The sequence below is a fragment of the Acinonyx jubatus genome, chromosome C2, assembly GCF_027475565.1.
Source record: "Acinonyx jubatus isolate Ajub_Pintada_27869175 chromosome C2, VMU_Ajub_asm_v1.0, whole genome shotgun sequence".
In the NCBI taxonomy this organism is placed as follows: domain Eukaryota; kingdom Metazoa; phylum Chordata; class Mammalia; order Carnivora; family Felidae; genus Acinonyx; species Acinonyx jubatus.
Genome location: NC_069384.1, coordinates 1,234,372 through 1,261,954, shown reverse-complemented (window position 1 = coordinate 1,261,954; position 27,583 = coordinate 1,234,372). Strand labels below are relative to the sequence as shown.

General features: G+C 63.7%; 2 protein-coding genes and 1 long non-coding RNA gene across 22 annotated transcripts in view; 1 reads left to right on the top strand and 2 right to left on the bottom strand.

Moving 5' to 3' along the window:
• The window catches only part of COL18A1 (collagen type XVIII alpha 1 chain), a 92,114-nt gene that overhangs the window by 63,954 nt on the left and 577 nt on the right, over positions 1-27,583 (top strand). For 3 of the 7 annotated variants that reach the window (XM_027041411.2, XM_027041407.2, XM_027041410.2), the window contains 35 exons: positions 3,731-3,801; positions 4,051-4,170; positions 4,699-4,725; positions 5,902-5,964; positions 6,072-6,158; positions 6,558-6,611; positions 6,741-6,899; positions 7,666-7,728; positions 8,569-8,595; positions 10,709-10,840; positions 11,357-11,419; positions 12,565-12,591; positions 13,356-13,391; positions 13,909-13,980; positions 14,283-14,318; positions 14,574-14,663; positions 15,229-15,258; positions 15,339-15,365; positions 15,587-15,649; positions 15,943-16,017; positions 16,713-16,739; positions 16,945-16,998; positions 17,261-17,335; positions 18,683-18,751; positions 19,193-19,235; positions 19,764-19,826; positions 23,340-23,383; positions 23,611-23,733; positions 24,202-24,355; positions 24,440-24,513; positions 24,988-25,116; positions 25,486-25,518; positions 26,370-26,621; positions 26,899-27,096; positions 27,422-27,537. In XM_027041411.2, coding sequence (XP_026897212.2) covers positions 3,731-3,801; positions 4,051-4,170; positions 4,699-4,725; positions 5,902-5,964; positions 6,072-6,158; positions 6,558-6,611; positions 6,741-6,899; positions 7,666-7,728; positions 8,569-8,595; positions 10,709-10,840; positions 11,357-11,419; positions 12,565-12,591; positions 13,356-13,391; positions 13,909-13,980; positions 14,283-14,318; positions 14,574-14,663; positions 15,229-15,258; positions 15,339-15,365; positions 15,587-15,649; positions 15,943-16,017; positions 16,713-16,739; positions 16,945-16,998; positions 17,261-17,335; positions 18,683-18,751; positions 19,193-19,235; positions 19,764-19,826; positions 23,340-23,383; positions 23,611-23,733; positions 24,202-24,355; positions 24,440-24,513; positions 24,988-25,116; positions 25,486-25,518; positions 26,370-26,621; positions 26,899-27,096; positions 27,422-27,537 — 2,776 coding nt within the window. Of the gene's footprint in view, positions 1-3,730; positions 3,802-4,050; positions 4,171-4,698; positions 4,726-5,901; positions 5,965-6,071; positions 6,159-6,557; positions 6,612-6,740; positions 6,900-7,665; positions 7,729-8,568; positions 8,596-10,708; positions 10,841-11,356; positions 11,420-12,564; positions 12,592-13,355; positions 13,392-13,908; positions 13,981-14,282; positions 14,319-14,573; positions 14,664-15,228; positions 15,259-15,338; positions 15,366-15,586; positions 15,650-15,942; positions 16,018-16,712; positions 16,740-16,944; positions 16,999-17,260; positions 17,336-18,682; positions 18,752-19,192; positions 19,236-19,763; positions 19,827-23,339; positions 23,384-23,610; positions 23,734-24,201; positions 24,356-24,439; positions 24,514-24,984; positions 25,117-25,485; positions 25,519-26,369; positions 26,622-26,898; positions 27,097-27,421; positions 27,538-27,583 lie in introns of all 7 variants that reach the window. The other 4 variants (XM_027041409.2, XM_027041406.2, XM_027041408.2 and 1 more) reach the window with 2 other exon arrangements.
• On the bottom strand, positions 1,014-20,026 carry LOC113594332 (uncharacterized). Of its 10 annotated transcripts, none has more exons than XR_008297475.1 (6): positions 19,175-20,026; positions 13,844-18,315; positions 13,133-13,271; positions 11,761-12,439; positions 10,435-10,524; positions 1,014-9,089 (listed from the first exon to the last, which is right to left on the bottom strand). It is a non-coding gene; the product is annotated as an uncharacterized LOC113594332 (long non-coding RNA). The 10 variants fall into 10 exon arrangements; XR_008297467.1 differs by lacking the exon at positions 1,014-9,089 and adding exons at positions 9,664-10,133; positions 18,887-18,941 and having other exon boundaries at positions 10,378-12,439; XR_008297472.1 differs by lacking the exon at positions 1,014-9,089 and adding an exon at positions 9,664-10,133 and having other exon boundaries at positions 10,378-10,524.
• Positions 20,024-24,791, bottom strand: LOC128315078 (uncharacterized). Of its 5 annotated transcripts, XR_008297462.1 has the most exons (5): positions 24,777-24,791; positions 23,316-24,634; positions 23,029-23,187; positions 20,727-21,107; positions 20,024-20,145 (listed from the first exon to the last, which is right to left on the bottom strand). XR_008297462.1 is itself a non-coding variant. In XM_053220439.1 (3 exons), exons 1-3 carry the CDS (start codon positions 23,098-23,100, stop codon positions 20,356-20,358), a joined length of 741 nt encoding a protein of 246 aa, XP_053076414.1. In that variant the 5' UTR covers positions 23,101-24,203; the 3' UTR covers positions 20,037-20,355. The 5 variants fall into 5 exon arrangements, 1 of the variants encoding a protein (XP_053076414.1); XR_008297465.1 differs by lacking the exons at positions 23,029-23,187; positions 23,316-24,634; positions 24,777-24,791 and adding an exon at positions 21,898-22,088 and having other exon boundaries at positions 20,727-20,936; positions 21,020-21,107; XR_008297463.1 differs by lacking the exon at positions 24,777-24,791 and having other exon boundaries at positions 20,025-20,142; positions 23,316-24,203.

Below are 27,583 nucleotides of genomic sequence, written 5' to 3'. Positions count from 1 at the left end.
AGGATGCTTCCCGGTGGCCTTGGGGGGTCTGCTGCCCCGGGGGGTGCAGTGTGGACCTGCCCGTGGCCGGGCCACTGAAAATGGAGTGTCAACGCGTCAGCCGTCTGTCGCTGCCAGCAGACGGCCACACATCTGGCCGCTGGGAGGGCGCTCGTGTCTCACCTCGTGTCCCGAGGGCCGTGTCCTCTCCTGCAGGCCCCGCGGGGGATGGGCTCCCCACCCGCTCAGGTTGGCGGCAGAATCCAGTTCCCTGCAGCCGTGGGACGGAGGCTCCCGGTCCTCACTGCTGTCGGCCAGCGACGGGTCTCACATTCTCGGGCCACCCACGCCCCTCTGTTCCTGGCCACTCCAGAGCCAGCCACGGCAGGTGGAGTCCTTCTCGTGCTCTGCACGTCTCAGACGCCCCCTCCTGCCTCTCCTCTCCCGCCTCTTCTGTTCCGGGGCCTCGTGTGGTTAACGGGTTGTACCCCAGTAATCCAGGATGATCTCCCTACCTGCACGACGGCGGTTTAGTAACCTGCGACACCTGCGGGGGGGCCTTCACAGCAGCGCCCAGATTAGCGTCCGACGGGATCACCAGGGGCCGGCGAGCTCAGGAGACCTCCTCAGGGCTCTGCCTTCCATACTTCCATCAAGGCTGTAGAAAAGTATGCAGACATTTGTTTTTATTTTAGAGAAAAACATTTATTGCTTTTGAAAAATTACTGAAATAATACATGCTCATTGCTGCCTCCGAAACTTAGAAACAAAAAATAGGGAGAGACTTGGCATCGGTCCCCCAGGGCCCCACGGTCCCTGTTCTGGGTGCCCTTTCTCCAAGGACCTAGTTACGGCATTTGTCACAGACATGCTTCCCAAGGGCCCAGCCATGCTGGATGACCTCAGGGTCCTGAGTGAGGGATTCGGGCCCCATCAGGGTCCCAGGGTCAGCCCACTGTGCTCCGTGGCCTGGGACCCCAGCCCAGGGCTGACCCAGGACCCCTTGGGGGGAGGCTTGATGGGCCTGGGGTCACTTTTTGTTTTTGTTTTTAGTGTAATCAGCATACAGTAAACTGCACTTATTTGAAATTTGAAACACGCAATCTGATAAGTTTTGACCTGTGTGTCCACCCGTGAAAGTGTCACGATCAGGGCATGACCGCATCCACCAGCCCCAGATACTCGTTATGCACTTTGCGGTCCCTCCCTCCTACTCCCCACACCCCTCCCAGGTGCCCCCTGATCTGCCTTCTGTTGCTGTAGATGCTGGTGTTTCCTGGAAGGTTCCGTACGTGGAACCATACGCTCTCTGCCTTCCTGTCTGGATTCATCCGCTCAGTACCGTTGTGCTGACGCTCAGCACGGTGTGATTTTGCACTGTTGGTTCGGGCGCTGTTTCACCGTGTGGAAGGACCCGAAGTTGGCTGTCCACTCACCTGCCAGTGGACCTTTGTGTCATTTCCAGCTGGGGGCTGTCACAGCTAAAGGTGCTGTGGGGCTCCAGGGGAAGCCTCTGTAGGGACACCTGCTGCTGTGTCTCCGCTCGACACCTTGGGTAGAATGGCTGGGCCACAGGACAGGTGTGTGTTTGACTATCGAAGATGCTGCCGCAGACGACCTTTCCCCGCAGTTCCGGGTGGCGCTGGGCGTGGCCACGTGCCATTGCCAGCGTCCCGGCAGGTGCACAGGGCGGCTCAAGGCCGTGTGATTAGCCGCCCCCTGATGACCGATGACGTGGGGCATCTTTCCACGTGCTGATCTTGCCTGCCCTTTGTGCGTTGTTTTCAGTAAAGCATCTGTTCAAATCTTAGCGGCTGTTTCCCAGTTACTGACTTTTGAGAGTTCTTGATGTTCTGGATGGGACTCCTTTGTCGGGTGTGTGTTTTGCAAATATTTTTTCAGTCTGTGGCTTATCTTTCCATTTTGTTAATAGCGTCTGTACGAAAGCAGAACAGATTGGTTTTTAATTTGGATGAAACTCAATTTATCGGTTCGTTCACGTGTGGATCTCGCTTCTGGTGTCAGAGCTAGAAAGTCTCCCTGCCCACGGTCCCAGGGGCTTTCTGATGTGTCTGGTCGTGTTATGGTTTTGGGTTTTGCATTTGGTCCTGTGACCCGCTTTGAGTTAGGTTTCTGTGTGGAATGAAGCACGGCTGTCTGTTCGGAGCCACTTACCGGAAAGACGGTCTTTCCTCCCGCCGAGCCGCACGTGTGCCTTGGTCGGAAAGCAGCCATCCGTGTACGTGTGAGACTATTTCTGGACTCTGCTCCGTGGGTCTGTCCTCACAGCAGTCCCGTTGCTGTGGCTTTGTTACAAGTCTGGGATAACACCGTGCCAGCCCTCCACACCTGCTGTCCCTTTGTGATGCTGCTGTGATTTTCCGTGTCCTCCGCGCGTCCTCCCGCACTGCGGACCCGGTGTGTCGGTTTCTGCGCGAAGAGCCAGCCGGAGCGCCGACCGGAGCGTCTCTGGCTCTGTAAACCAGTCCTCAGAAGGCACAGACGCTGAACGGAGTCTTCCGAAAAGGCTTCTTCCTTTGCTTTCTCTTAGCAAGGTTTTTGCCGTTTAAATGTTCACTGAGGCAGAGGTTTTAAGTTTGCCTTAAATCATGCTGCATTTGGAATACGGGCCCGAGAGGTGTGCACCCGATGCTGGCCGCCACGGGGCTGGGGCCGGGCTGCCCTCCCGCACCCACCTGGGACTCTCCCTAGGTCCTCAGTGGGCGTGGTCTGGCTGCTGGGCCCAGGGGCATCCAAGAGGCTCTGGCAGGGTCATGGTCAAGGGCGTGGACGTGGCTCCGATTTCTTCTGTGCCGGTGGGGAGGCTGGCAAGGCCCCGAACAGTCTGCACATCGGTCCATGTTCAGCTAAGGGGCCTCAGATCCCGTGCAGTCCCCGCCCCCAGCCCGCTGCGCCGTCAGAGGGCCCAGCACACCCACCAAGGGGGCAGTGGTTCCCCCCAAGTCCCCTCAGGAAACGGGCCTCAGGAGCGGCGTGAGTCCCTGCGGTCTAACTGGGTGGGCCGACCCCCTTGGAGGAAGGTTTGGGGGAGCAGCCTTAGTTCACCCCACAAGGGGAAGGTGCCCATCCTGACCGTCCTGGGCTGGCCAGGGCGAGCCAACGGCCCATGCCTCAGGCATCTGTGCCCTGTGGCTCCTTGTCTGTGTGGTGGCTGCCCCAGAGCTCTGGGCCCCGTCTGCCGCTCTGGGGCCCTGCAAGGCAGGCCAAGGGCTGCTTAGGCCAGACTCGGCCCGTTCTTCCTGGGGTCTGGAGCCTCCACCGTCAACCATCCCCAGAAGGAAGCTTCCAAGGACATCGCGGGGCCAGTGCAGACACTTGAATCTGGGCCGCGTGTTCAGTCACCGCAGGCAACAGCCTGAAACATCCTAAGTGTAACTGCCTGGTTGTCAGAAAACATCCTCACTCTCAGCTCTTAGGAGGCGTGTGGCATTGGGGGTGAGGGTTGTGACAGATGCAACAAACTTCCGTGGTTCAGCAAGAGAAGAAATGATGTGTGTTTGCGTGTGCATGCATTGCGTGTGTGCACGTGCATGTGAGTGCATGTACGTGAATGTGTGTGTGTGCATGTATGTGAGCATGCGCATGAGAGTGTGTGCGCGTGTGTGTGCATGGTGGGGGGACTGCATCCTGGAGCCGCACGCAGCCTGGGTCCGGGGCGGGGAGCCCAGAGTGGAGTCTGGGCCGTGCTCCCGGGTATGACGGGTATGACGGCTGCCTCTGCCTCCCCCAGCTTGGACCCTCCCCGGCTCAGATACTGTCACCGCATGGAGCGTCCGGAGCCCTGGGGGCGGCCCGGAAGAGGTGAGGCCCCTCCCTTGACCCCAGGGCACCCGGATGCAGCTCCAGCTGCCGCACCCCTTCCTCTGTGCTCCTCCTGCACCTGCAGCCCCGGGAGGGAGCACGTGGCAGGGATGACCGGGCAGGGCCCACTGTGTGTCCCATGCCTGTCATGTCCTCTCTGCACGTCCCCTGTGATACATAGCCCAGCCTGAGACTCAGGAGGGTGCAGCCGCGGCCCCCCAGCCTGTGCCCTCTCCTCTTCGTCCCCAGGGTCCTGCAGGCTCTGCAGTACAGAGCCCCGATGCACAGCCTGTACCCGGGCCACAGGGCCCCCCGGGCCCCCCAGGGCCACCGGGGAAGGACGGTGCTCCTGGAAAGGACGGTGAGCCGGTGAGTCTGTCTTCCCTGGGTTGGGCCGGGGGGAGGGGCTTGGACAGGAGGGGGGAGGTGGGCCTAAGGCGGCTGAGCAGCCGGTCCCCGATGGAGACCTTGGGGTGGCCCTGACCTGAGGCCGCTTCCTCTCTCCTCGGGAGACAGAGGGCGGTCAGCCAGGCAGGGGGGGAGATCAGGGAGGTGAGGGGTGGTCAGCAAGGGGGGGTGGTCAGGGAGGAGGGGTGGTCAGCAAGGCAGGGGGCAATTAGGATGTCAGGGGGCAGTCAGGGAGGGGGGCAGTTAGCGAGGCCGGGGGCGGTCAAGTCGGAAGGCTGGTTAGCAAGGTGGGGGCAGTCAGGGAAGAGGGTGGCCGGGGGTGGCCAGCGAGGCCCCGCAGGGCCAGCCCGCGGTGCACTGGGAGGGAGGCTCTCCACACTCACACGCCACCGTTCAGGGGGCCTGGAGTGCGTCTCCGTTTCCGTGTTCAGATCAGGGTGGGGACGGGGTATAATTCTCTGTCACTGATGGCTCTCCTGCACGTTCCAGGGCGATCCTGGTGAAGACGGGAAACCTGTAAGTTCACTTTTCTTTCACAGCCAGGTCCCATCTGTGACATTTGTGTGAGACCCTCGGGCTTCTTTACCCCGTGGCACTCTGTAAACTCAGTGCCAATGCACTTAGCTTTGAATGCAACTTCACTTTGGTTGAGAAAATAGAAGTCTGTTGATAGAAAAATACTAAGTTATGCGTACGTATTGAGAAGTTTAGGCTAACTACCAGAAAAAAAAGGAAAGGGAAGAAATAAAAGGTCTAGCTTCCAGACTCTTAGAGGGAAAAACACATAACAAAGAAACAGGAAGCGTGTTTGTGGGTTGGGGAGGGGTGCAGCCTGTAGCTGGGCGGGGGGTGAGGGGGCAGGGTCCATGCAGACCAACCAGCAGTCACAACAGATGGGAGCTTCTATCTTGAAAACTATGGATTTTTAAAAATCAACAAATGCTATTTCCCAGAAGCACGGTAACACAGCGCGAGAAAGTTGCCAACTGAGATACGGGACATGACGCCCCGACAAGTGGTCATGGGGACAGGCCGCTGACTAACTGCACACCCCTCTTGAAAACATTCGAGGGGGCAGAAAGGGATATTTCCTACTGACCCCAGACAGTCCCTACTTAACCTGGTGGTGGAGTCACTTGCGGGAATACCGGTGGCGCCTGAGGAAATCAGCTGGTGCTCGGCCGGGCAGGGCCTGGGGCGTCCGGGACCCAAAGGACTCCAGGGACAGCTTGCTCTGGGTGAACGCACAGGAATCTGTAATCTGACAGGCCCCACAGTGAACGTGGATGTTCCAGCACACAGAAGCCTCCTGCGCCCACCAGGGGCAAATGTGCAGGCACTCTGTCCACAGCACCCAATGCAGGCACATGAGTGTATGGGACAGGTACACACACACGTACGGGGCAGGCACACACACGTACGGGGCAGGCACAGGCATGTATGGGGCAGAGCGCCAGTGTCTGGTGAGGATGTCCATGGGAAGTCGCAGGTCACATTTGTGTAGAAAGGTCCACGTGGCCCCTCAGGTCAGATCCCCAGTGGGCAGTGTCTGCCTTGAGTCCTGCATGGATGCCCTCTGTCAACCCCTCGATGGCTTGGCTGTCTGCCCCGGCCATGTGTCTTGGGCGGGACGGGTGGTGACAGCACAGAGGGGCCTTCTCCCTGACCGAGATGATGGTCTTTGTCTTCCAGGGTGACCCTGGGCCACAGGGCTTCCCCGGGACCCCAGGAGACATGGGCCCCAAGGGCGAGAAGGTGAGAGTCTCAGCTGTCTGGGTCTCCGTTCGTGTGCGTTATGCTCTCAAGCCCTGACCGCAATGAGGGCCGTACGCCCTGATGTAACTGGTGTCTTACATCCCCAGGGGGACCCTGGAGTCGGGCCAAGAGGACCCCCAGGACCCCAAGGGCCTCCGGGGCCACCAGGACCCTCCTTCAGACATGACAGGCTGGTAAGTCCCGGCCGCAGCCTCTTCCAGCAGGGGGGCCGCCTGCTGCCCCAGGAGGGACCCTCCACACCTCGCTTGGCTTCCTGACGCCTCCTTCTTTGGACCCAGACCGGCCTTCCGGGACGGTGTCCAGGCCCGGGAGTCAGCCCTGTCTGCTGGGCCACAGGGTGTTGGGGCCGCAGGGCTGTCCTCCTGCCCGGCTCTGCCTCCTTTTGTTCAGCGGGCGCGTCTACTACCTGCTTACGGCTTCTCACCGTAAACCTCCCAGCTGTGGGCTGTGGGCAGTGCTCGAGATGAGCATCCTGCCGGGTCGAGCCCCCACCCCGCTGGCCTTGGGCGAGGGGAGGGCCGGGTGGAAGGACCTGGGCCCCCAGTGACATGTCCGTGGGCTCCTTCCCTCAGACCTTCATTGACATGGAGGGGTCCGGGTTCGGCGGTGACCTGGAGAGTCTCCGAGTGAGTGTCCTGGGCATGTGGACCCTGTGGTGGTGGTGGTGGTGGTGGTGCCCAAGTGGGGGTGGGGGTCAGGGCCGTCCCTCGGCGGGTGCCGCGTGCCACAACCATCCTGCGTTTCTCTGTATCCAGGGCCCGAGAGGCTTCCCTGGCCCCCCGGGGCCCCCCGGCGTCCCAGGCCTGCCCGGAGAGCCAGGCCGCTTTGGGATGAACAGCTCCGACGTCCCAGGCCCCGCAGGCCTTCCTGGAGTGCCTGGGCGGGACGGGGCCCCCGGGCTTCCTGGCGCCCCGGTAAGGCCTGCCTCCTGCCCCTCCCTGCCCTTGACCCCCTCCGGGCTTGGCCTGGGGTGGGGGGTGAACACCAGTCCCCACCCGTACCCCCCCTGCCCAGATCATCGCAGGGAGGCGGCTCCTGGCTCTGGGCCCCTGGGGGGAGGAGCCTGAGTGGCCGACCCACTGGGTGATGCCTGCAGCGCCATTCAGCTCCGGGCCTCCGGCAGGTCAGTGGACCTCCCAGAGTCTGTCTCCAGGAGTGGGCCCTGCCTGCAGGCCCGGGGGCCGTGAGGAGCCCGCGTCTGGGACTCACCACTCGTGGGGTGCTCAGAGCCCTGCCACCCCCGCTCCTGACGCCGGGGGGGCCCCGCGGCCTGGAGGTTCCCACACATATCGCTATCAGAGTTGCGCCACGTGAACCGGGTGCACGGAACGCGTTTGCCGGACGACGCGCTCCGGAGGTCCAATCCGCACGCTCGTGGCGTCGTCCCGTGGATGGCGCCCGGCTCTGTTTGAATGACCAGCCCCTCACTCACGGTCTGGGGGCCCTTCTCATCCTCCCCTATTCGATCAACTCAACGAAAAGGGAACAAACATAGAAACCGAGCGGAGCCGCTGCGCCCCGTAGCCCGTGTGCAGGCTCTCCTGTGAGCCGTCAGGGGAGACACTCGGCGTCCTCGACCCTGGGGAAGCGTGCACACCCGGATAATCATCCGCTGCCCCGTGAATCTTTTTCAGCGGCTGAATTCCATCTGGCCCCACACTCTGCTTTTCTCTCCCCCAGGGACCGCCAGGTCCTCCAGGAAGAGACGGGGGACCAGGAAAGACTGGCCAGAAAGGCAGCCCCGTAAGTCACTTCCCCAGAAGTCTGTGCGGGCCTGACCCGGTGCCGCGTGCCGGCCGGAGAGCGATGGGTGTGGGGATGCGACCGGGCGGCCTTCCGCATGAGAAGTGCCACAAAGGTGGCCACGGGGAGGCAGGTGGCCCTGTCATCCCGTGCACGGCCACCATCCACCATCTGCCTAAGTCATCAGGGTCTGAGAGCCTGGGGCCTGGGGCGTCTGGAGTTTGCTGAGAAGCGTGTAAAAATTCGGGACTCTGTGATCAGTGTTTCTGATGACAGCTGGACTAGGTGTTTGGGGTCGTGGGGACACTTTGCTTGATTTAGAAACTGCATCCCAAACTTTCATTCTGGTTACAACCGGGGCCCGTGGCTCCACGTCGTTTACGGTGAATGAACCAGGAGGGGTTTCGAGGCCGTCCTCCGTGGGATACTTTCTGTGAGAGCCAGGCTGCTCGGGGCTGAGCGGAGGAGGCGCGTTTTCCGTGAACCCCGGGTGCTCAGGGCCTCTCACTGGGGGAGCAGCCGAGCCAGAGGGGCTCTCGTGGGGGTGCCGGCCACTCCCAGCCCCCCGGGAGCCTCTGTCCAGGTCTGACACAGGGCGGTGGCGGGAGCAGCCCACGCTGTGCCAGGGCCAGGAGACACTCAGGGTTTCAGATGCGTGTCTTCCGGGAGCGGCACACGGGATCCCAGCTGCCCAGACACGAGCGAGGAAAGCCAGGCTTTGATCGGCGTGACTGGCAAACCAGCGGCCTCTCGGGTCAGGACGGAATGAGCACAAGTGTGTGCTCTCCTCTCGCTGGCTGCACGCGGTCTGGTTCAGCGATTGTTCTCTCTCCCCTGCAGGGCGAAGCGGGCGCCCCGGGACCTAAGGTACAGACGAGATGCCCCTGGAGGCACCTGGGGCGGGTGGAGATGGGCAGCTGGGTGCGGGGCAGGCTGGGCCACGGTCAAGGGAGCTGGTGTCCACTGTGGGAGCCGCCCTGGGGAGGCGTCCCCTTGGTCCGGCCAGGGTTCCCACCCAGTTCTGGCTGCTGCGGAATGAGAGCTGGTGTTTGGATACAAGCTTCTGGTGAAAACTTGTAGGATAAAGCGTCGAGTGGGGGGGCTTCATGGGGAGGGACCGGGCTGCTGGGGGCTGGGGTGCTGCTGGGGCCCCGTGGGATCCCATGAGGAAGCGGGTCCGGAGAGGCCCCTTCTCAGCTGCACCGGGTGGGCGGGCGCTCACCGGAAACTTCCCGGGAAGTCAAGGGGCTGGTCCCCAGGGGAAGTGCCCACTGGTGGGCCGGGGCTGTGCTGGGCAAACCCCGCGGGGCGGAAGGGAGGACCAGGATGAGGATGGGATCGGGACACAGGTCATGCGGATTCTGAGGGATGGGGTGGGGTTCAGAGAGGAGCGTGTGCATAGGAGCACACATGCACATATGCACACGCACACATATACGCACACATATGCATATGCACACGTGCATGCACACATATCCGCACATATGCATATGCACACACGCACGTGCATGCACACATACACCCACATGCATACGTGAGTGGACACACGCACGCACACATCATGCACACCTGCATGTGCACACACGTATGCACATGCGCATATGCACACACACGCACATGCATACACGAGCATGCATGTGCACACACACACGCACGCACACATCATGCACACACGCACGCGCACACACACGCATGAGCGTGGGGGCACTGAGGGCCTTCTGGGAGGCCTGAAATGAGGAGCTACAACTGCAGGAAAATTCAGCATTGAAGCTGAGGTCAGACCTGCTGTGGGAATGAGACCCCGAGTGGGAAACTGGCTATTGAGACTCAAACTTTAAAACCGTCAGGAGCTGGCCTGAGGGGTCCAGATCCTACAGCCTGGTTGTAAACTGAGTAGGAAACTGGGAAAAAATAAATACAAAAGATCAGCCCCGATGGAGTTTTCTAGGCACAAATATTTACGTAGAAGCCTTTCAAAGATTGACCATTAGATGAGTTGTTTAAATACAATAAAAAGGCACTAGTATTAAAACCCAGAAAGTAAAATATAAGATTCTATTAAAATGAGCCCGTGGATAAAGTGGGTGACAATAAGCCAAAACTGCCGACTATCTGTTAAATAGACCGTAAAGGGGTTAACACCAGCCTCAGGGGCAGCTCACGGAGGGCCGGAGGCCAACCCCCGTAGGACAGCATCTGATGCCTGTGGGAAGCGGTGAGGGGACCCCAGCCCACTCGAGGGGCCGGAGGAGGCAGTGGAACTGGCCAGGGAGGCCCCCTGGGGAGAGGGCGTGGTCAGCGCTGCCCGGGGGCCTTCCAGTGGGCTTGCGTGCGTGGGTAATATGCCCTGCTGTGGGCCAGGGGCGCCTGTGCCCCTCACAGGCAGGAGACTGTGGTCCCTCCACCTGCAGATGAGGTTAGGTGGCCTTGGGTGGGGCTGGGCCAGGTGGTGATCCCGGCCTCCGGGCTGAGCCTGCACGGAGCCCAGCCCTCTGCCCGGGGGCCTCCCTGTGTGAAGTCCCCACCTCCCTGCCCTGCTCACAAGCTGGTGTCCAGGACCCTCGGGCCTCCTCAGTCCTTGGGCCCCCCTCGGTCGCTCTCAGGGGCCCTCCTGCTCCCCCATCGCTGCTTCGGGGCTCCCCCCCTCACCCGCCACAGCTCGCCACCCCCTCCTCCGCCGCGGGGGACAGCGTGCTCTGTGCGCACCTTGCACCAGACCTGGAAGGAGTATCTCCGGTGTGTGGGCCTGTGGGTCTCCCTCGGTAGTGTCGTTTTTAAAGTGGATAAAACCGTTTCCTAGAGTCAGAGGAAAAACAGGGGCTATTGGGTTTGCTTTGTGCAATGCCGTTTGTCTCCGGTTTCCAGATTTGTAAAAAGCACATAGGGAAAGCAGGTGGGCACGGCATGCAGTGGCTGTCTCGGGGTTTAGTGGACACCCTGGTGGCCGAAAGCAGTGACTTCTGTCTCTCCACCTGTGCAGGGAAGCAAGGGGGACCCTGGCCCCACTGGCGCTCCCGGGGAGACTGGCTTGGCAGGAGCCCCCGGACCAGCTGGACCACCAGGGCCCCCCGGGCCCCCCGGGCCTCCAGGACCAGGACTTGCCGCGGGGTTTGTGAGTACTGGTTGCTCCCATCCCCCAGAAAGCCGAGTCTGCAGCCCCGTGCCCCCCTGGGCACCCCCCACGGGCTAGCACTCTCCCCGGCCCCGTGTCTGAGCCCCACCTGGACGGTGCCACAAGGTGGAACCAGGGGCAGTGGGGGAGCAGCCACCCAGTTGCACAGGTGGTCATGCCAGGGCCCCTGTCCTGTGCGTGCTGGGGAAAGACTGCTCCAAGCAACACCGTGAGACAGCCAGGCCCCCGGCTGGTGCTCGGGCCAAAAATAAAATCCCCTAAACTCAGAGGAGGGCTGAACAGGGCGCCCCCCGCCCCCAGCAGGGTCCCTGCAACCCGGCAGACGCTTCTTATGCCAGGACCAAGAATGGCCGCTTCCAGGCGACCTCAGCCCTTGGAACCTGCCCTGCTTAGCTGTGGCTGAGTCTCCCCCTCAGGCCAGCGGCTGGCCTCCGGGAGGGATCTCTTCCCGTAAGACACGCAGACCCAACTGTCCCCCTCGTGTGCTGCCCGCAGGAGGACATGGACGGCTCTGGGGGACCCTTCTGGTCAACTGCTCACGGAGCCAGCGGGCCACAGGTACTGCCCTTGCCGGCTTGATCCGCTCTCGGGGGGAGGTGCACGCGGGGCAGGGGATGCCCCTGGGACCAGCCCGCCGGTGGGGACCAGCAAGGCCACTGATGCCTGGGCACTGTCCACCCTGGAGGCCTTCTGGAAGGGAGTGGACCGTCCATGTGGGGAAGTGCCGTTGGTGGTCCGGTAGATGGACGTGGGGCAGAATGAGCCCTAAAAGATGGATCTTTCTGGAAAATAGCAGTGCTTGAGTTCTCGTTACGGCTCTAACTGGGGCAAGCAATAAACTTTGGCCCTAAGTACAATTGTAACTAAACAAAAATGGGTACCTTCCTGTGAAATCCCACCTCGTTCTGCTGTTAACGTCTGCACCAGTTGGGCCTGGGTTTGGCTGAAGCAGCCGACACCCCCGCGAGCCCTGGACTTGGACCAGACGTGGGGGACACGTCCCGGGGTGGGGCGCTGCCTCTGCCATGGCCGGTGGATGCCCAGGGGACCCTCCTGCCAGCGCCCGCCGCGGCCCCAGACCCTCAGCCTGGTGAGAGTGAGCAGCGGGGACAGGTTTCTATTCTGGGCAGCGTTAGTGAGAATTTTCTCTTGGGCAGAAACTATTTCCCTGAGTAGCTAGAGTGGCTTTGCTAGTTTAATTTCGTGCTTTTCCTTTTACGTGTTAAAAAATCCTAGCCTTTGGCCGCATCGGGTAGCTGCCTGGGCACCAGAGAGGACCCGGTGGGGGGTGGCAGCGAGGTCTCGGGCCCGGGGTCCTGTCCCCGCTTGTAGGGCCCTGGACCCGGGTACACAGATCCAGTGCCCCTTGACCCCTGGAGGAATCAGCGGGGCTGTTCCGTGACTTCGGAGGTGACGGAGACCCCCGGGGGTCACAGCAAAGCCGAGCCAGCCAGTGCCCTGTACGGGCCAGAGGGCAGCATTCTGTCTGCTCGGACGCAGGCTTCAGTTACACAAGATGCAGATTCGGGTTGTGGAGGCACCGGGCACGCCTGCCCTCGCGTCTGGTCTGTGTGCTGCCTGAGGGGTAAAGGTGGTGCTGAGGACAGACCCCTGCTCCTGGGCTGCCCAGGGGGGTCCTGGCTCCTGTAGGAGGAAGACCTTCCCTTCGGGGGCTCAGGCTCTGTTCCTTCTCTGCCCCACAGGGACCACCAGGCCTGCCGGGGGTCAAGGTCAGTGAGCGCACCCCCCCCCCCCCCCCCCCGACTAGGAGTTACCGTTTCAGCGGGGCCTGGGGGTAGCAGGAGTTCACCGCGGGAGATGGGAGAAACACGGGGAAACAGTCAGGCACCACCCACCCCGAGCTTCCGTGTTGGGGGGCACTCCTCCCATCCTTCTAAAGCCGCAGGGTCCCCGGCTTCATGCGTCTGAAGGGGGCTTGCCAACCCCGGGGGTACAGAGGAACCTGCCCCTGCCACGCCTCCCAGGCTCTGGGGCGGTGGGGGGTGGGGCGCCCTGGGACTCCCCCCACCTCCCTGCTTGGCTCTGCTGTCCCACCCTGTCCCTGGAGGACACCAGCCCCCACCCCTCCCCATGGGTGGCCAGGCTGGGAGGGCACGCCACGCTCCCCACAGACACACGGGTTCAAGGGCGCACAGGGCCCACCAGGCGGTGTGTTATGGTCCTGTGATGAATGTTCCTTTTAGAGTGTTTTGCTTTGCTTTAGAACTTTGGGTTGTGGTAGAAGATTGTATTTTAGAAAGACACACTCACTTCCTTAAAATGAAGTCGTCTGGTGGAGTGCTCCTTGGAGCAAACTGATGGGGCAGCTTCCAGAACAGTCTAGGCTGCATGTGTTAGCTGCCTGCACAGCTGGCCCGGTGTCCCTGGGACCCTCCGCTCTGGGCTGGCCCTGGAGGAGAAGGCAGCATGGACGCCACCACTGTGGGGGCAGGCTGCCACACTCACGCTCACAGAGCCCCTTCACCCGCTCTAGGGGGACCCTGGAATAGCCGGACCACCAGGCGCCAAGGTAAGAGCCTTTTCTCGGGGTCAGAGAATCCGTGATCTTGACCCGTCCCAGTCAGGAGCAGGCAGGGGCCCCCTCAGCCGCACGGCCCCGGTCCCCTGGAACCATGGTAACTCGGGAGGAAGTCCGCGTGCAGTGACTTCCAAGGCCAGGCCCAGGCTCACTCTCCCTCTGGTTCTTCCTGGTGCCATCTGGGCTCGGCCTCCACTCCTCAGACTGCAAGACGTGCCTGTCCTGAGGACACCCACCCCCAGGACACCTGCCCGCCGCCCCAGGTCACAGGACAGGCTTCCTCCTGGCTCCAGGGTGGAAACCTTGGGAACCACAGGAGTCTGTCCAACCATAGTCCCCTCCCGCTCTGCCCCTTGAGGCTCCTAAGGAGGCTGGAGGCCGACTGGGCCAAGTTGCTGCCAGGGGCGTGAGCTGGTGACCCACAGAAGCCCCGGCCTGCTCACCTCCCCGGACGCCAGGCTTTGCTGGGCGGTGGGCTGACGCTCGTCTCCTCCTGTGTCGGGTGCAGGGAGAAGTCGGAGCCGATGGACCTCCCGGGTTCCCCGGCCTCCCTGGCAGAGAGGGCACAGCCGGAGCCCAGGTGCACGACCACTAGGAACGCTTGGGGTGGGGGAGCGGACCACCCGAGCGGCTGATGAGGCTGACACCTCGGTGTGGTCTCGGGGTCCTGACCAGTGCTCTGTACCCCACAGGGCTCGGAGACCCCAGCTCCGTGGGCCATGGGCCAGGGGTCCAGGCTGCCCGCCGGGCTTCCTGCCTGGCTCAGCCCCCTTTCCCAGGAAGAACTCTCTACGTCTCCATTCAGAGCCGCTGCTGGTGGTGTGGGGTCTCCAGGAAGGGGGCTCAGGCTCTGTTTGAGATGAACTGTTTCCATCTTTGCAGGGACCCAAAGGAGAAAAAGGGACCCAGGGAGAGAAAGTGAGTGGGGCTCGGAGTCTGCGGGCCGGGCACGTGCGTGGCCAAGCCTTGAGGGGTGCTGGCTCGGAGCCTGCCCTGCCGGGAGGTGGGGCCCTCAGCACTGCCGTCGCCAGCCCAGGCGCCTCCTCACACCCTGTGGGCGCCAGGAACCCCTTCCGAGCCCTGGGTGGGCTTGGGGTCCCTTCCAGGGCTGCCCGGACAATCTGGAGGCCCCCGCGAGCCATCTGAGAGTCAGACACCGGCTTTCTCTTTCAGGGTGACCCAGGGAGGGATGGAGTGGGGCAGCCTGGCCTCCCCGGACCCCCCGGGCCCCCCGGACCTGTCGTCTACGTGTCGGAGCAGGACGTAAGAACACTGCGTGGGTGGGCAGGCGCTGTGCCCGGCCCTCCCCCTGGCACTGGCCACGGCGGGTGCCAGCCCGGTCCCTGACCCCACGTCGGCTCCCCCCCCCCCCACCTCGGGTGCCCCCTAAAGACTCCAGGGTTTCCACTTGGTTCTATTCTGGACCAGCGATGGTGTCTCATTATGGTGAGACTTTTAAATTATTTGAATGAGAAAAAAGTTATGGGAGTGGGTGACCGGAGAGAAATGGAAATTCTATAGCGGAAAACCTAAATGGAGCAAGGCCTCTCCCACTGAGACCCTCGTGTCCTCAGCCTCTGAGCTGCCCCATCAGAACCCCCTGGGTTCCCAGATGCCGGCAGTCCGCTCTGGCCCTGGGGTCTCTGGAAGCTTCTCCAGTGCCTATCTGAGGGACCTGAGGCCAAAGCCAGGACGGCGAGTGAAGGCAGTTTTTCTCGGGCATTAGTTGCTGTGCTGTGTCCTTGGGCCCGTGAGGCGAGCTGGGCTTTAACCCTAACCTGTTTTCCCTTTTCCTCCCCCGGCCTGTGTTTCCGCCGGCCGTGGACAGAGAGCAGTGGCAGGCGTGCCGGGACCTGAGGTATGTGCACGCCGTCCCAGGGGGGAGCCACAGCCGGCTCCGCGCCCGCCCCGAGCTGACCCGGCCCCTCTCTTCCGCAGGGCCGGCCGGGGTACGCGGGCTTTCCTGTAAGTCGCCCCCCGGCCCTCCGCGCGCCGGCCCCGCGCCCCTGGTGAGCCCAGTGCCGGAGGGTGCCCGCAGAGCCGGGGAACCTTCAGGCTCCTGCGCAGAAGCCCCGGGGACCAGGGCGGGGTCTCGGGGTGTGGGTCAGGACGAGGAGGCAGGTGTGCCCAGGCGGCCGCGGTGGGACAGGGTCCCTCGCGTGGCCCTCATTCCTGTCTCCTCATAGGGACCGGCTGGGCCAAAGGGAGATCTGGGCTCCAAAGGCCAGCGGGGCCCCCCGGGACCCAAGGTGAGAGGCTCAGGCACCATCTGCTCCGTGACCCGGGGGGGGGGGGGGGGGGCGATGGGGACACGAGAGCCCTGACCGAGTCTGATGCCGGTTCTCTTCACGGTCACCTCACTGTGACCCATGGAGGCCCCGCGGAGACCCCCCCACGGCAGAGCCCAGGGAGGGGAGGACCCCGCTCACCATGCACCTGCTCCGGGGTTGGTGTTCATGCCCCGAGTTGGGGCTTTACTGTGGGAGTCGAGGGCCCTCCCTTCCCCAGAGCCGGCCTCATGCCGTCACCCCCGCTGTTCCAGGGTGAGAAGGGCGAGCCGGGCCCAGTCTTCAGCCCCGATGGCGGCACGCTGGGCCCTGCCCAGAAAGGAGCCAAGGTGAGCCCGGTGCCTGGGATTGCTCACCTTTGTCCAGGCCGGGGGCTGGGGCGGGCGGGGGGGGGGGGGGTTCCTGAGAGGGCTCTGGAAACTTCTGTAGCCTGGGCCCCTCGCCCTTCCCTGTCTGTCCCTCTCTCAGTGCCGCACTGGGAGGGTCAGAGCCCGTACGCCTGGCTTGGCCACCACCCAGCCGGCCCCTGGTTATCCCCTGCCTGTCAGCTGAGCCCGCCCTGCCGAGGGGCTGGGGGCTCTGGAGGAGGGGGACTCAGCAGGGGCCTCACCTGCAGACGCCCCTCCCTGAGGATGCAGCTGCCCCTCTGCCTCTGGGTGCTGCCACCGTGGAGGGGTCCCGGCCCTCCTCCCTCAGCCCCCACCCCCAGACAGGCCCTGAGAGGGTGCGGGGAGGACTTGGACCCAGATTCAGTGGCCGTGGGGGACAAGCCCGGAGGGGCCCTGAAGTCTCCCAGGGTTGTCTGGGATGGGCAGTGGGACCTTGGATCTCAGGGCCCAGAGAACTCAGGCCGGCCCCGAGGTCGGGGGGGCCCCCACGGCAGGCCTCGTCCGTGCTCCCTGGGGACAAAAACCCCATCTAGAGCATGCTCCCTCTGCCGTTTCCTTCCGTCCCTGGCACGGTCGGAGCCCCTCGGGCACTGCCCCGCCGGCCATCTGACGGCGCCTTCTGGTTTCCTGTTCAGGGAGAGCCCGGCTTCCGAGGACCGCCGGTGAGTAGGCGCACGCCTCCCACCGCGAACACACGTGCGCGGTGTGACAGAACACGAGGTGCCGTGACGGCCTGGCCGCTGAGCGGGCGTGGTGGCCCGAGCGTACATCCGGGCATGCTTGGCGAACACGGAGGCAGGTGTCGGGCGGGAGGCCACCGCAGACGCCGGCCTCTGCTCTCCTGAAAGGCGCTCCTCCTTCCTGCAGGGTCCATATGGACGGCCGGGGCACAAAGGGGAGATTGGCTTCCCTGGGCGGCCGGTAAGGACCCAGGATCTCGTTCGGGCCTGGCCCCTGGGGGCCTAGGGGGCCGCAGACCACAGTTCCTCCCCCTGCCCTGCCCCCAGGGACCACCCCGCCTAGGGACGGCTTCTCCAGGATGAAGCCTAGGGCTGCCCAGCCCGTTTGTGGGCGGCTCGGGCCAGAGGGGCTGGCGCCCTAGGAGATCCTGGGCGGGGACCGAGAGCTGGCCAGGCTGGCGTGAGCCAGCTCCGGCAGTGACCGCCCCTGTGCCCTGCCCCAGGGTCGCCCCGGGATGAACGGACTGAAAGGCGAGAAAGGGGAGCCAGGACATGCCAGCGTCGGCTTTGGTGTGAGGGTGAGTGTCCCCCAAGGGGCGGACGGCGTGGCTGGGACGCCCAGGGCCGTGGAGGGCCCTGCGCCGTGACCACACCGGGCCGGTCCTCTGGCACGAGGACCCCACACATGTGCGCGCACACTCCAGCTGAGCTGCGGGGACAGGGGCCCCGAGCGGCTCTTCTGGAAGGGCACGGCCGCGTGGGTCCCGGGCGTGACCCCTGCCCCCGGTGGGGCCCCTCACTCAGCACCACAGCCTGACTCTCAGCGCCTCACCGGCTTCTGAGCAGGGTTTATGTTGGTAGTCCGGGTGTTTTTATCCGTTTCTCCCTAAGAGGGGGCCTCCAGACACGGGACCTGCTCCCGATCCCGCGGCCGGGCACCCAGCCAGCTGCCAGGTGCACTCGGTGACTTTGCTCCCACGGCCCGGGCCGGGGCGTGGGGTCCCGAGGCCAGCGTGTCAGACAGTCCCCACTTTTCTGCTTTTGCCATCACTGCTGGTTCTTCATCGTGGCTCCTTCCTCCCGTGGCCTAAATGTGGCTGCTGCCTCGTGAAAACTCCAAGAGGCAGGAGGTGACATCTCGCGGCGATCTGAAGTAGTGACACAAAGACGGGTCGCGGGCCTCGACAAGCAAGACAGGCGCCGGGATCCTTTCCGCACTTCTGACCTAAGGGCGGACGGCGAGTCAGTTCTGACCTAAGGGCGCATGTGTGCCCGTGGAGTCTGCTGGGACACGGCTCCGCCTCCAGCGGCTCCTCTGGGGGCCCGACACCCCACCTCTGTGCTGCCTCCAGTCCCTCTGTCCTTGGCCTCAGTGGGGCACTGCAAGGAGGCGACCGCAGGGCAGGCGGGGCCGGGTCCTGAGGTTTGCACGACCTCACTGGCCCTGGTCTCGCTCCTGATGCAGCGTGAGTTACACAGGCTGGTGCTTTGTCCAGTAAGCAGGTCACTGCCAGAATGAGTGCTTTGCAACCCGTCTGGGTGGCTGTCTCTTCTCTTTCTGTGAATAAGTAAATGAAAGTTCACATATGGGCTCAGCCTGCTGGCCTCTGGGCCTCCTGGGGCTCTGCCTTGAACGTGGAAATACACAGATGAGCTCCCAGACTCTGCGTTAGTCTCTGTGCTCCCCGCCAGTCCTGTGGCCCTCCGCGTCCCCCAGGCACGTTCTGAAAGGGGCAGCTGTGCTTGGGGGCCCCACAGCCACAACCAAACTGGATGCTTCCTGATTATATGCTGTCACACATGTTCAGTTTTCTGATTTTAGTGAGATATTTAGTGAAATACTCCCCCTCACATCTGCTGCCCTGGTCACATCCACGGCCTGGCTGTGAACGTGACTGACCTCGTGTTCTGTCTTCCCCATGCAGGGCCCACCCGGTCCCCCGGGGCCTCCAGGACCCCCAGGCCCTCCCGGGACTCCCGTCTATGACAGCAACGTAAGTACCCCCACTCCCCTCCTCACAGGCCCTGTCCACCAGCCACCCCCTGGAGGGGTCAGCCTCTCCCAGGGAGGGGACACCCCAATTTCTGGCAGGGGGCTGGCCAGTACTCCATTAGAAAACAAACCCCACCTGGGGAAGTGAGGGCTCTCTGCATCTGGGAGCCTGAACCTCGAGCCGTGTGGTCCTGGGGGGGCAGACACCCCTGTTTTACAAGGTTCAGCCACATGAAGTGACTCCTAAGGGGCAGGTCATATCACAATCAGGGCTCTTGATTCCAAACCCCCGTCTCCTCCCCCTCCCCCTCCCCATGCTCCTACGGGGGACCGGTGTCTGTGTGGCCTCACGGAGGGCTGGGGCTCCGGGCTCAGAGACCGCTGGGGTGGTGCTGCCCTCAATCCGCAGAGCCCCTCGCCTCACCGGCCAGCTTCTTTGCAGGACTTCATGGAGTCTGGCCGCCCCGGACCTCCAGGATTGCCAGGTGAGGGCCCCTGGGGCCTCGCGGTGGCTGGGGCGGTGGCTTCTCTTGGGGATGCTGGATGCCGCAGGACTTCCTCCTGTGAGCCTGGGCTCCAGGGGAAGCAGGAATGCCTCATTGGCCCATGTCCCCTGCTCCAGAGTGATCACGGGCCTCTCGTGGGACCTCCCGGGTCGTCCCAGCACGGCCGTCCTGGCAGCCTCGCGGGGGACAGCCCCGGACACTGAGTAGACACCCACTTGCGTGCGGAATTTAGATCTGCCCCCTGCCCGGGCCTGCTCTGTCAGCCCGCGCCCGCCCCGCGGGAGTGGTGTGGCCTCCAGGGGCAGCCCCTTGGGTGGGACCCCCGAGTGCTTCTGCTCAACAAAAGCTCTTGCTCTGAAGGCTCCCAAACTCGTGTGGTGCTCCTCCCCCGTCCAGGCTAGTGCACGCAGCACTCACAAGGGCTGGGGGTGAGCGGGGCACAGGGGCATGGCCCAAGGGCCCTGTCACAGCTCGATGATGGGCACTCCTGGGTCTCTGTCCCTCCAGGGTACCAGGGGCCTCCTGGACCGAAGGGTGATAAAGGAGAAGTGGGCCCACCAGGACCACCAGGTGAGTGTGCTCCAGGCGGCCCTGGGCTGGGGTGGGTCCCCGGCACTGTCCTCTGTGGTTACCCGTGCCCTCCTGGAGGAAGGACACCCCTTCCAGGTGTATGGGGCCCGACGGCACCTGTGGCGGTTTGATCCCTAGTTGGCCCAAAGCCTCAGGGCCCAGGGCTTCAAGGACAGCGGCGCTGAAGGGCGGAGCTGGGCCCCCGCTGGCTGCGTGGAGTCCTCCCTTGGCCCGATTGCCCCAGGGCTGAAGTCTTAGCACCTCACAGGTTCCTTCCGAGGGACGGACGGTGGGACGACTCTGCCAAATTCTTCCACTGCTGAATGAAATAGAAGAAAACGACAGGGTGGCTGTTGGGGGCTAGCAGGACAGAAGCCCAGAGGGCCGGGGCGCCCAGCCCCAGGCAGTGACAACTAAAGGGTGGCCGACCGGGGCCCCCCCAGTGAGGGGGGCTGCAGCCCAGAGCAAGGGCGGGGTCAGAGACAGGCCGCCGGGCGGGGCTGAGACCCAGGGTTTTCCCTGAGGACTGCTAGAGGCAGAAGCCGCTCCCTGAGGAAGGTGAGCTCACCAAGGGCCTACGATTTAGGCTGAGCAGGTGAACAAAATGGCCAGAACGGACCGGAATGCAGGCAGGAGAGCAGAGGTGAGACAGGCCCCCAGGAGAGCCAGCCAGGGTGGGAGCTTGAATCACGACAGTGCTCCAGCAAAGGGAAGGTGGGGGTGAGTGCAGGGAGCCGGGACCCTGGAAAGAACCCGGTTCCGTTCTGGGATGGAGGGGCGCGGCCACTGCACCCGAGGAGGCCGCGTGAGTTTCGGCAGACGAGACCGGGAGGGGAGCGAGAGAGGCCTGCGTGGAGGCCGCGGGCCGGGGCAGGGGCGGGGGCGCCGGCGGGAGAGCACCTGGAGGCGGCACGGCGAAGGGTTTTCTGAGGCCGAAGGAGCCCTTCGCTCCACCGACCAACAGGACCTCACTCCTCCGCACGGAAGACGACGCCAGAGAAGAGGCCTCAGGACGACGTAAAGATGGCCTGTGTGCGTCGGCGGAAACCCCCTTCAGAGCGAGGCCGTCGGAGGACCCGCCCTGATGGGACGGGACAGATGGCAAGGGCCCTTCGAGAAGGAGGCGATGCTGGAGGGGAGACCCCCAGGAGCGAACCGCTGCCCTCGTTCAGCGTGGTCGAAGCGGGACATACCTCGCCGCTTCCGGGGGTGGAGCCAACGACGGGCCAGGACCACGCAACTAAGCATGCCCGGCGAGGATGGCACCAAAATTACCAGACCCTGAAGACGACACGAAAGGAGAGAAAAGGGAGCACAGAGCAGATGGAACCAGGCACATTTAACATAGTTGGTTCAAACTGACATCTGTCCGTAAGCGCACTGAACGGGAACCCACTGAATACTCCGTTAAAGGTAAACGTCGGCAGTTGGAGAGAAACAAAACCATATGCTGCTTACGAGGGACACTGCAAATATGAGGACAGACACACACAAGCTGAATGCGGGACAGGGGCAGGCAAACCAAGCCTGTGTGTGTGCATGTGTGCACCTGTGTGTGTGCACCTGTGCCTGAATGTGCACCTGTGTGTGCTCCCGTGTGCATGTGTCCGCATCTATGAACAGACCTGTGTGTGCACCTGTGTGTGTGAATGTGCACCTGTGTGTGCACCTGTGTGCTTGTGTGCTCATGTGCACCTGTATGTGTGAGCGTGCCCGTGTTCTTGTGGGTGCACGTGTGAGTGCACCTGTGCACGTACATGTACCTATGTATATGTGTGCCTTTGTGTGCCTGTGTATCTGTGAACGCACCTGTGTGTGTGTGCACCTGCGTGCATCTGTGAATGTACCTGTGTGTGTGCACATGTGCACCTGTGTATGAATGTGCACCTTTGCACGGGTGTGTGTCTACATGCGTCTGTGAATGCACCTGTGTGTGTGTGTGTGTGTGTGTGTGTGTGTGTGTACAAATACCTGTTTGTGTGTGAGAAATCAGACGAGTGTACCTTGAGGCAGGAAACATTGCCAGGAACTCGGGGAAAAAAAGTCCATTATGAAAAAGGAGTAAACCCACCAGAAAAATACAGCAATTCCAAACCCTGTGCCCCTAACAACATAGCTTCAAGCCGTAAAGAGCAGCAACCGACAGGAGAAGGATGACACAGATCCGTCCTCGTGGGGGCATGGCCGGCTCTCAGGAAGTGACGGCACCAGCTCACAGAGAACAGCTCAGGCAGGAAGCGGAGTTCCCGACCTGGCCCTGGGGCCCTGTCTTCACCACCCGGGCCCTCGCCTGGCAGAAAGCGAGCAGGAAGTCGGCGTCACAGACACACCTGGAAGATGACCCCAGAGCAGCGCACTTCCCTTCCAGATAAGGAGGAACCACTCACAACCGGCAGGTGGAAGGTGGTGAGGCCCCGGCTGAGTCCGTGGCCGCAGCGGCCCCGCGGCAGCAGGACCTCCCCCCAGATGGGGGCCACGCACCCATCGGCCGGCCCAGCTGGGCCCCAGGCCACGGGTCCTGTTAACTGTTCAGGAACTCACAGCCTCAAGCGGGACACGTTTCTCAGCACTCAGCTCAAGAAGTCAGAAAACAAATAGCAAATTTACCTTTAACAAAAGAGATGGGCACTGAGGAGGGCACTGTTTGGGATGGGCACTGGGTTGTACAGAAGCCATGAGTCACGGGAATCTACCCCCAAAACCAGGAGCGCACTGTGCACACCGTATGTTAGTCAACTTGACAAGAAATTATGTTAAAAAATAAAATTAACATAGAAAAGCAAAGAAAAGGGAAGAAATGGTACAGCTCAAGCTGAGTGAACAACCATTTGCAAGTCAAGGTAGTTTTTGGAAAGACCGCTGATCCTGGCACGCCCCCTGCAGGACGGAGAAAGGAGGGAGCCCTGCGAGCGAGCGAGCCAGCGAGCGAGGGGCAAAGGGCTGCTCCGCCTCCACCCTCGCTAGGGCTGCAGGGTGGCTGGTGCTCAGGGTGGTGGCCGCTGCCCCGGGAGGGTGGGGAGGGTTGCGAAGGAAGAAGTACCTGCCATTTGTACAGACGGGTTTGGGAACATCAACCACCCAAAAGAACATACCGTTGCAATTAACAGGTAGACTTAGCAAGGTCACGGGCGATTCACAAAAATCAACTGGTAATAAACAAAAAGAAATTCTAAAAAGGTGCCATTACAAAAGGAGGTCAGACCTGTGGCCGCCAGAGGCAGGCGGGCGTCACGGGGAACCGTCCGAGCCGCCAGACGCGTCCTGGAACTCCCATCACGAGGTGACACACGTCTTCCTGTGTCCCCACCAGTGAGGCCACGGGTGTGAACCAGCCTTACTGTCCGGTCCTGCTGCTGCACCCCTAAAACATTCCGGGGCCGCCATTAACAAAAGTGTAACAAAACTGCAGGGGGCCCCCCAGAAACAGACGTTCTAGAAGGCAACGAAGGCAGCTGTAGGTGGGGGGCATGGCGCTGCCGAGACACTCACCTTGGCGCCCCATCTCTCCTACAGGGCAGTTCCCGCTCGACCTCCTCCAGCTGGAGGCTGAAATGAAGGTGGGTGTCACCCGCGTCCCCGTCGCCTGTCCCACCCTGGCTGGGTTCCTTGGGGGCTCAGAAGGTGGGGAGACAAGTCCTGTCCCGCAGGGTGTGCCGGACCTCCTGGGCTCCAGAAGCTTCCGGCTGCCTCACCCTGCCCACTCGGGGCTTCCGGGGGGTCGGCCTGCCCCTCCCAGGTCAGCAGCGGGAGCCGGGCTGTCTCAGACCGGCATTTCCATCCACAGGGGGAGAAGGGTGATAGAGGAGACCCGGGGCAGAAGGGCGAACGGGGTGAGCCCGGGGGTGGCGGATTCTTCGGCTCCAGTGTGCCCGGCCCCCCCGGCCCGCCAGGCTACCCTGGGATTCCGGTAAGTCTGGACTCCTGGCTGCCTGCAGGCCCGAGTCAGAGCCCGTGTCCCCAACGTCCTGGGCCAGGTCCAGCCCAGCTGTGGATGCCTGCAAGGCCCAAAAGGTTGCCCCCACTCCTGGCAGGGGGGGACACGGGGCAGGCCTGGTGGGTCACGGCCTGGGCCCCCCCCCAGCCAGCCGGGAGAATGGGGGGGCATAGGGGCCCTCACCCAGCCCTCCCTCAGGGAGACCATCTGCCCTAAAAGATTCCAGGGGGCACAGGCCCCAGCTTCTGCCTGAGGGATGGAGGGGGAACGAGGGCCTTCGGGGGACCGAACCTCTGTCCAGGGCGTGCTCTGGTCCGTGTTCTGGGATCCCTTCCCAGCACAGAGCACACCGTGTGGGAGGCCAGGTTTCCCCGGCCATCGTGGGGGCAGGCAGGGGGCTCCCCGCAGGGCCTCTGCCACATGTTCTGTTGTCTCCCCCAGGGTCCCAAGGGAGAGAGCATTCGGGGCCAGCCAGGCCCACCTGGACCTCAGGGGCCCCCTGGCATCGGCCATGAGGGGCGTCAGGGGCCTCCTGGCCCCCCCGGCCCCCCCGGGCCCCCGGGGCCCCCTTCCTTCCCCGGCCCTTACAGGCAGAGTAAGTCAAGCAGGGGCGGGTACCTGGTCTCCGGCCTCGTCCAGCCAGGGCCCTGCGTTCCCATCTCTGGCTCTTCTCTTGCAGCAATCAGTGTTCCCGGCCCCCCAGGCCCACCTGGGCCCCCCGGACCCCCTGGAACCATGGGCACCTCCTCAGGGGTAAGGGTCCCCGTGTTCCTTACCGGTCAGATGCTTGCTGCCCAGTCGCCTGCCCGGCCGCCCTCCCCTCTGCAGACCTGTGGGTGGCCTGCTCCGGAGGGTCCCGGCACCGGGCCTGGCCCTGCCCCGTGCACAGATGCACGGCAGCCGAGATGTGGTTTGCAAAGCAGAAAACGGGGAGCCTGGGGGTGGCCGTGGGACTCGGGTGGGCAGGGGAGGACAAGGGAGGACAGCCATTAAGAAGGATCCCCAGCAGGGCTCACCGGGCACGTGGGCACTTGGCATCCAGCCCTCCCATAGGGTGGCCTCACCGTCCCGGTGCCACAGAGCATTCTCGGGGAACAGCCTGATCGAGAAAGGAACACACTTAAGCCTTCAGGACTGTCCCTCATCCGGAAGTGTCCTCCCCCCACCCCCCATGAGCCCAGACGCTGCCTGTGTGCGAGGGCACCCACTGGGTCGGGCTTCCAGCAGGTAAGGATCTGGGCCACGTACCAGACCATGCTGGACAAGGTGCCGGAGGTTCCGGAGGGCTGGCTCATCTTTGTGGCTGAGACAGAGGAGCTGTACGTCCGGGTCCGGAATGGGTTCCGGAAGGTCCTGGTGAGTTACCTGCACGGGGAAGGGGTGGGAGACCTTCTCGAGCTTGCTTGGGGTTCAGGAGAGCATGGGGGGGGGAAGGGGGCCCCCCACAGCGAGCCTGAGCCTTGGTCTCGGTTGTCCTGTGGGGTGAGCGCCTCATGCAGTGACCGTGCTCCCTCCTCACGTTTCTTTATTTTTTAACTCGGGGCCTTCCGAGCAGTTTGGGGTTTACAGAGAAGTGACTCCCGCTTCTTACAGCCGATGCACGTGAGGTGCTGTGCGCCCGCTGATGGCACAGGCACCAGGGTGTAGCCGTGCCGGCTTCCGCTGGGGCGGGGCGGGGGTGCCAGGCGTCAGGGTTGCTGGGGTGACCCCTGCGTTTTCTTTCAGCTGGAGGCGCGGACACCCCTCCCACGTGGGACGGTAAGGACGCAGCCGAGTTCAGGGCTTGGAGCCCGGGGGACGTCTGGCCGGGGCTCCACGGTGGCAGGCCGAGCACGGCCTCGCGTCCCCGGCACGCCTGGGGCTCTGGGGGCTGGGCGTGGGAGGTGGTGTGCAGGCCACGAGGCCGCCTCCCTTCGGGCCACGCTGCCCACCCCTCTCCGAGCGCGGGGCCCGGGGGACGGCGGAGCCCACAAACTCAGGTTTCCCACTGCTGCGGCTCTTCTAAGCCAGCACTTCTTAAAGGGCCCGGGACCGAGGCTGCGTTAGGTGCTGTGTGTCCTGGGCTCCCGGCGAGTCCGCCCGCTCACGGAGCCCAGGGAGTCCTCCCTCGCTCGTTCCTTCCTTCCTTCATTCGGTGTGGTCTCGGGCCAGGCGCTGGTTTAGACAGGGAGGGACACACGAGGCCCCTGCCTCGCGGAGCTCGCGGGCTGGGGGAAAGGTGGCAAAGAGGACGGAGGATAGACAACCTGTTTTATCGTCTTAGCAGGGAAAGGTGCCTAGTCACAGAGCACACGGGGTGTCAGAGGCACTGGGTGCTGGGGGAGGACAGTTGGGAAGGGGGGTCGGTGCAGATCACCTGAGGTGGGCGCCCGGGGCGTAAGGAGCGGAGAACTTGCGTGTCTGGGTGGCAGTGAGGGGGGCTGGAAGGTCAGGGAATGTGGTCCTGAGCAGGGCAGGGTGCCTGAGCGCAGGGCCAGCCACCCACTTTGCACGTCAGGCCGGCAGGGCGCCCCCTCCAGCTTACGAGAGCACAAGCCGCAGGTGCAGGAGGAGAGGGCCGCCCGGACAGGAGGGCAGAGCCCCCGCCCACGGCGCCTCTGCCTCTACAGGACAACGAGGTGGCCGCCCTACAGCCCCCGCTGGTGCAGCTGCACGAGGGCAACCCGTACCCCCGGCGGGAGCTCACCCACTCCACGGCGCGGCCCTGGCGGGCGGATGACATCCTGGCCGGCCCCCCGCGCCTGCCGGACCCCCGGCCCTACCCTGGCGCCCCCCACCACGGCCCCTACCTGCACGTCCAGCCAGCTCGCCCCACCGGCGGGCCCGCCCGCACCCACACCCACCAGGACTTCCAGCCCGTGGTGAGTGACCCACCAGCCCCTCGGCTCCCGCGGACTCCCAGGGCTGCCAGGATGGGAGGGCTCTCTGGGCCTTCGAGAAGCCAGGCAGGGGTGGGGGCCTGACGGCGGCCACTCTGGACCCCCTGGCCCCCAGCCCACCGCGGTCCCTGCTGCCCTAGGCCGAGGGGCTGGGCTGGTCCTCTTGGGGCCCCCGGGGCCGGTCACGCAGGCTCTCTGTGCACGCTCAGCTCCTCGGCCGGCCCGGGGCTGGTGGCTGACCCCCGCGGCCCCTCCACAGCTCCATCTGGTCGCACTCAACAGCCCCCAGCCGGGCGGCATGCGCGGCATCCGGGGCGCGGACTTCCAGTGCTTTCAGCAGGCGCGCGCCGTGGGGCTGGCGGGCACTTTCCGCGCCTTCCTGTCCTCGCGGCTGCAGGACCTCTACAGCATCGTGCGCCGTGCTGACCGCACGGGTGTGCCCATCGTCAACCTCCGGGTGCGTGAGGGCTCCCGTGTGGGGCAAGGGGCAGGGGTCCGGCGGGGTCCCCAGCCCCCCACAGCCACCCCATCTCACGGGGCGCCTTCAGGGGCAGGAGGCAGGGCCGGGCCCTTGCACGCAGCCACCTCCGAGCTGGGGCTGGGAACCGTCTCTGGGGCGGTCCCCATGCCTCTCTCCCACCGCCAAGTGCTTCCTGGGAGCTGGGGAGCACCAGCGCGCCTCGGGGCCAGAGGCAGTGGCCTCACCGCAGACCTGGGGGTGGAGGCCCCGCGGCAGGGCGTCCCTGGGGCGGGAGTAAGTCCTGTGACACCGCCCTCCCCAGGACGAGGTGCTGTTTCCCAGCTGGGAGGCCTTGTTCTCCGGCTCCGAGGGCCAGCTGAAGCCCGGGGCCCGCGTCTTCTCTTTCGACGGCAGAGACGTCCTGCAGCATCCTGCCTGGTAGGCTCCCCAGCAGAGGCTGCAGGGGGTGTGTTCTGGGAGGTGG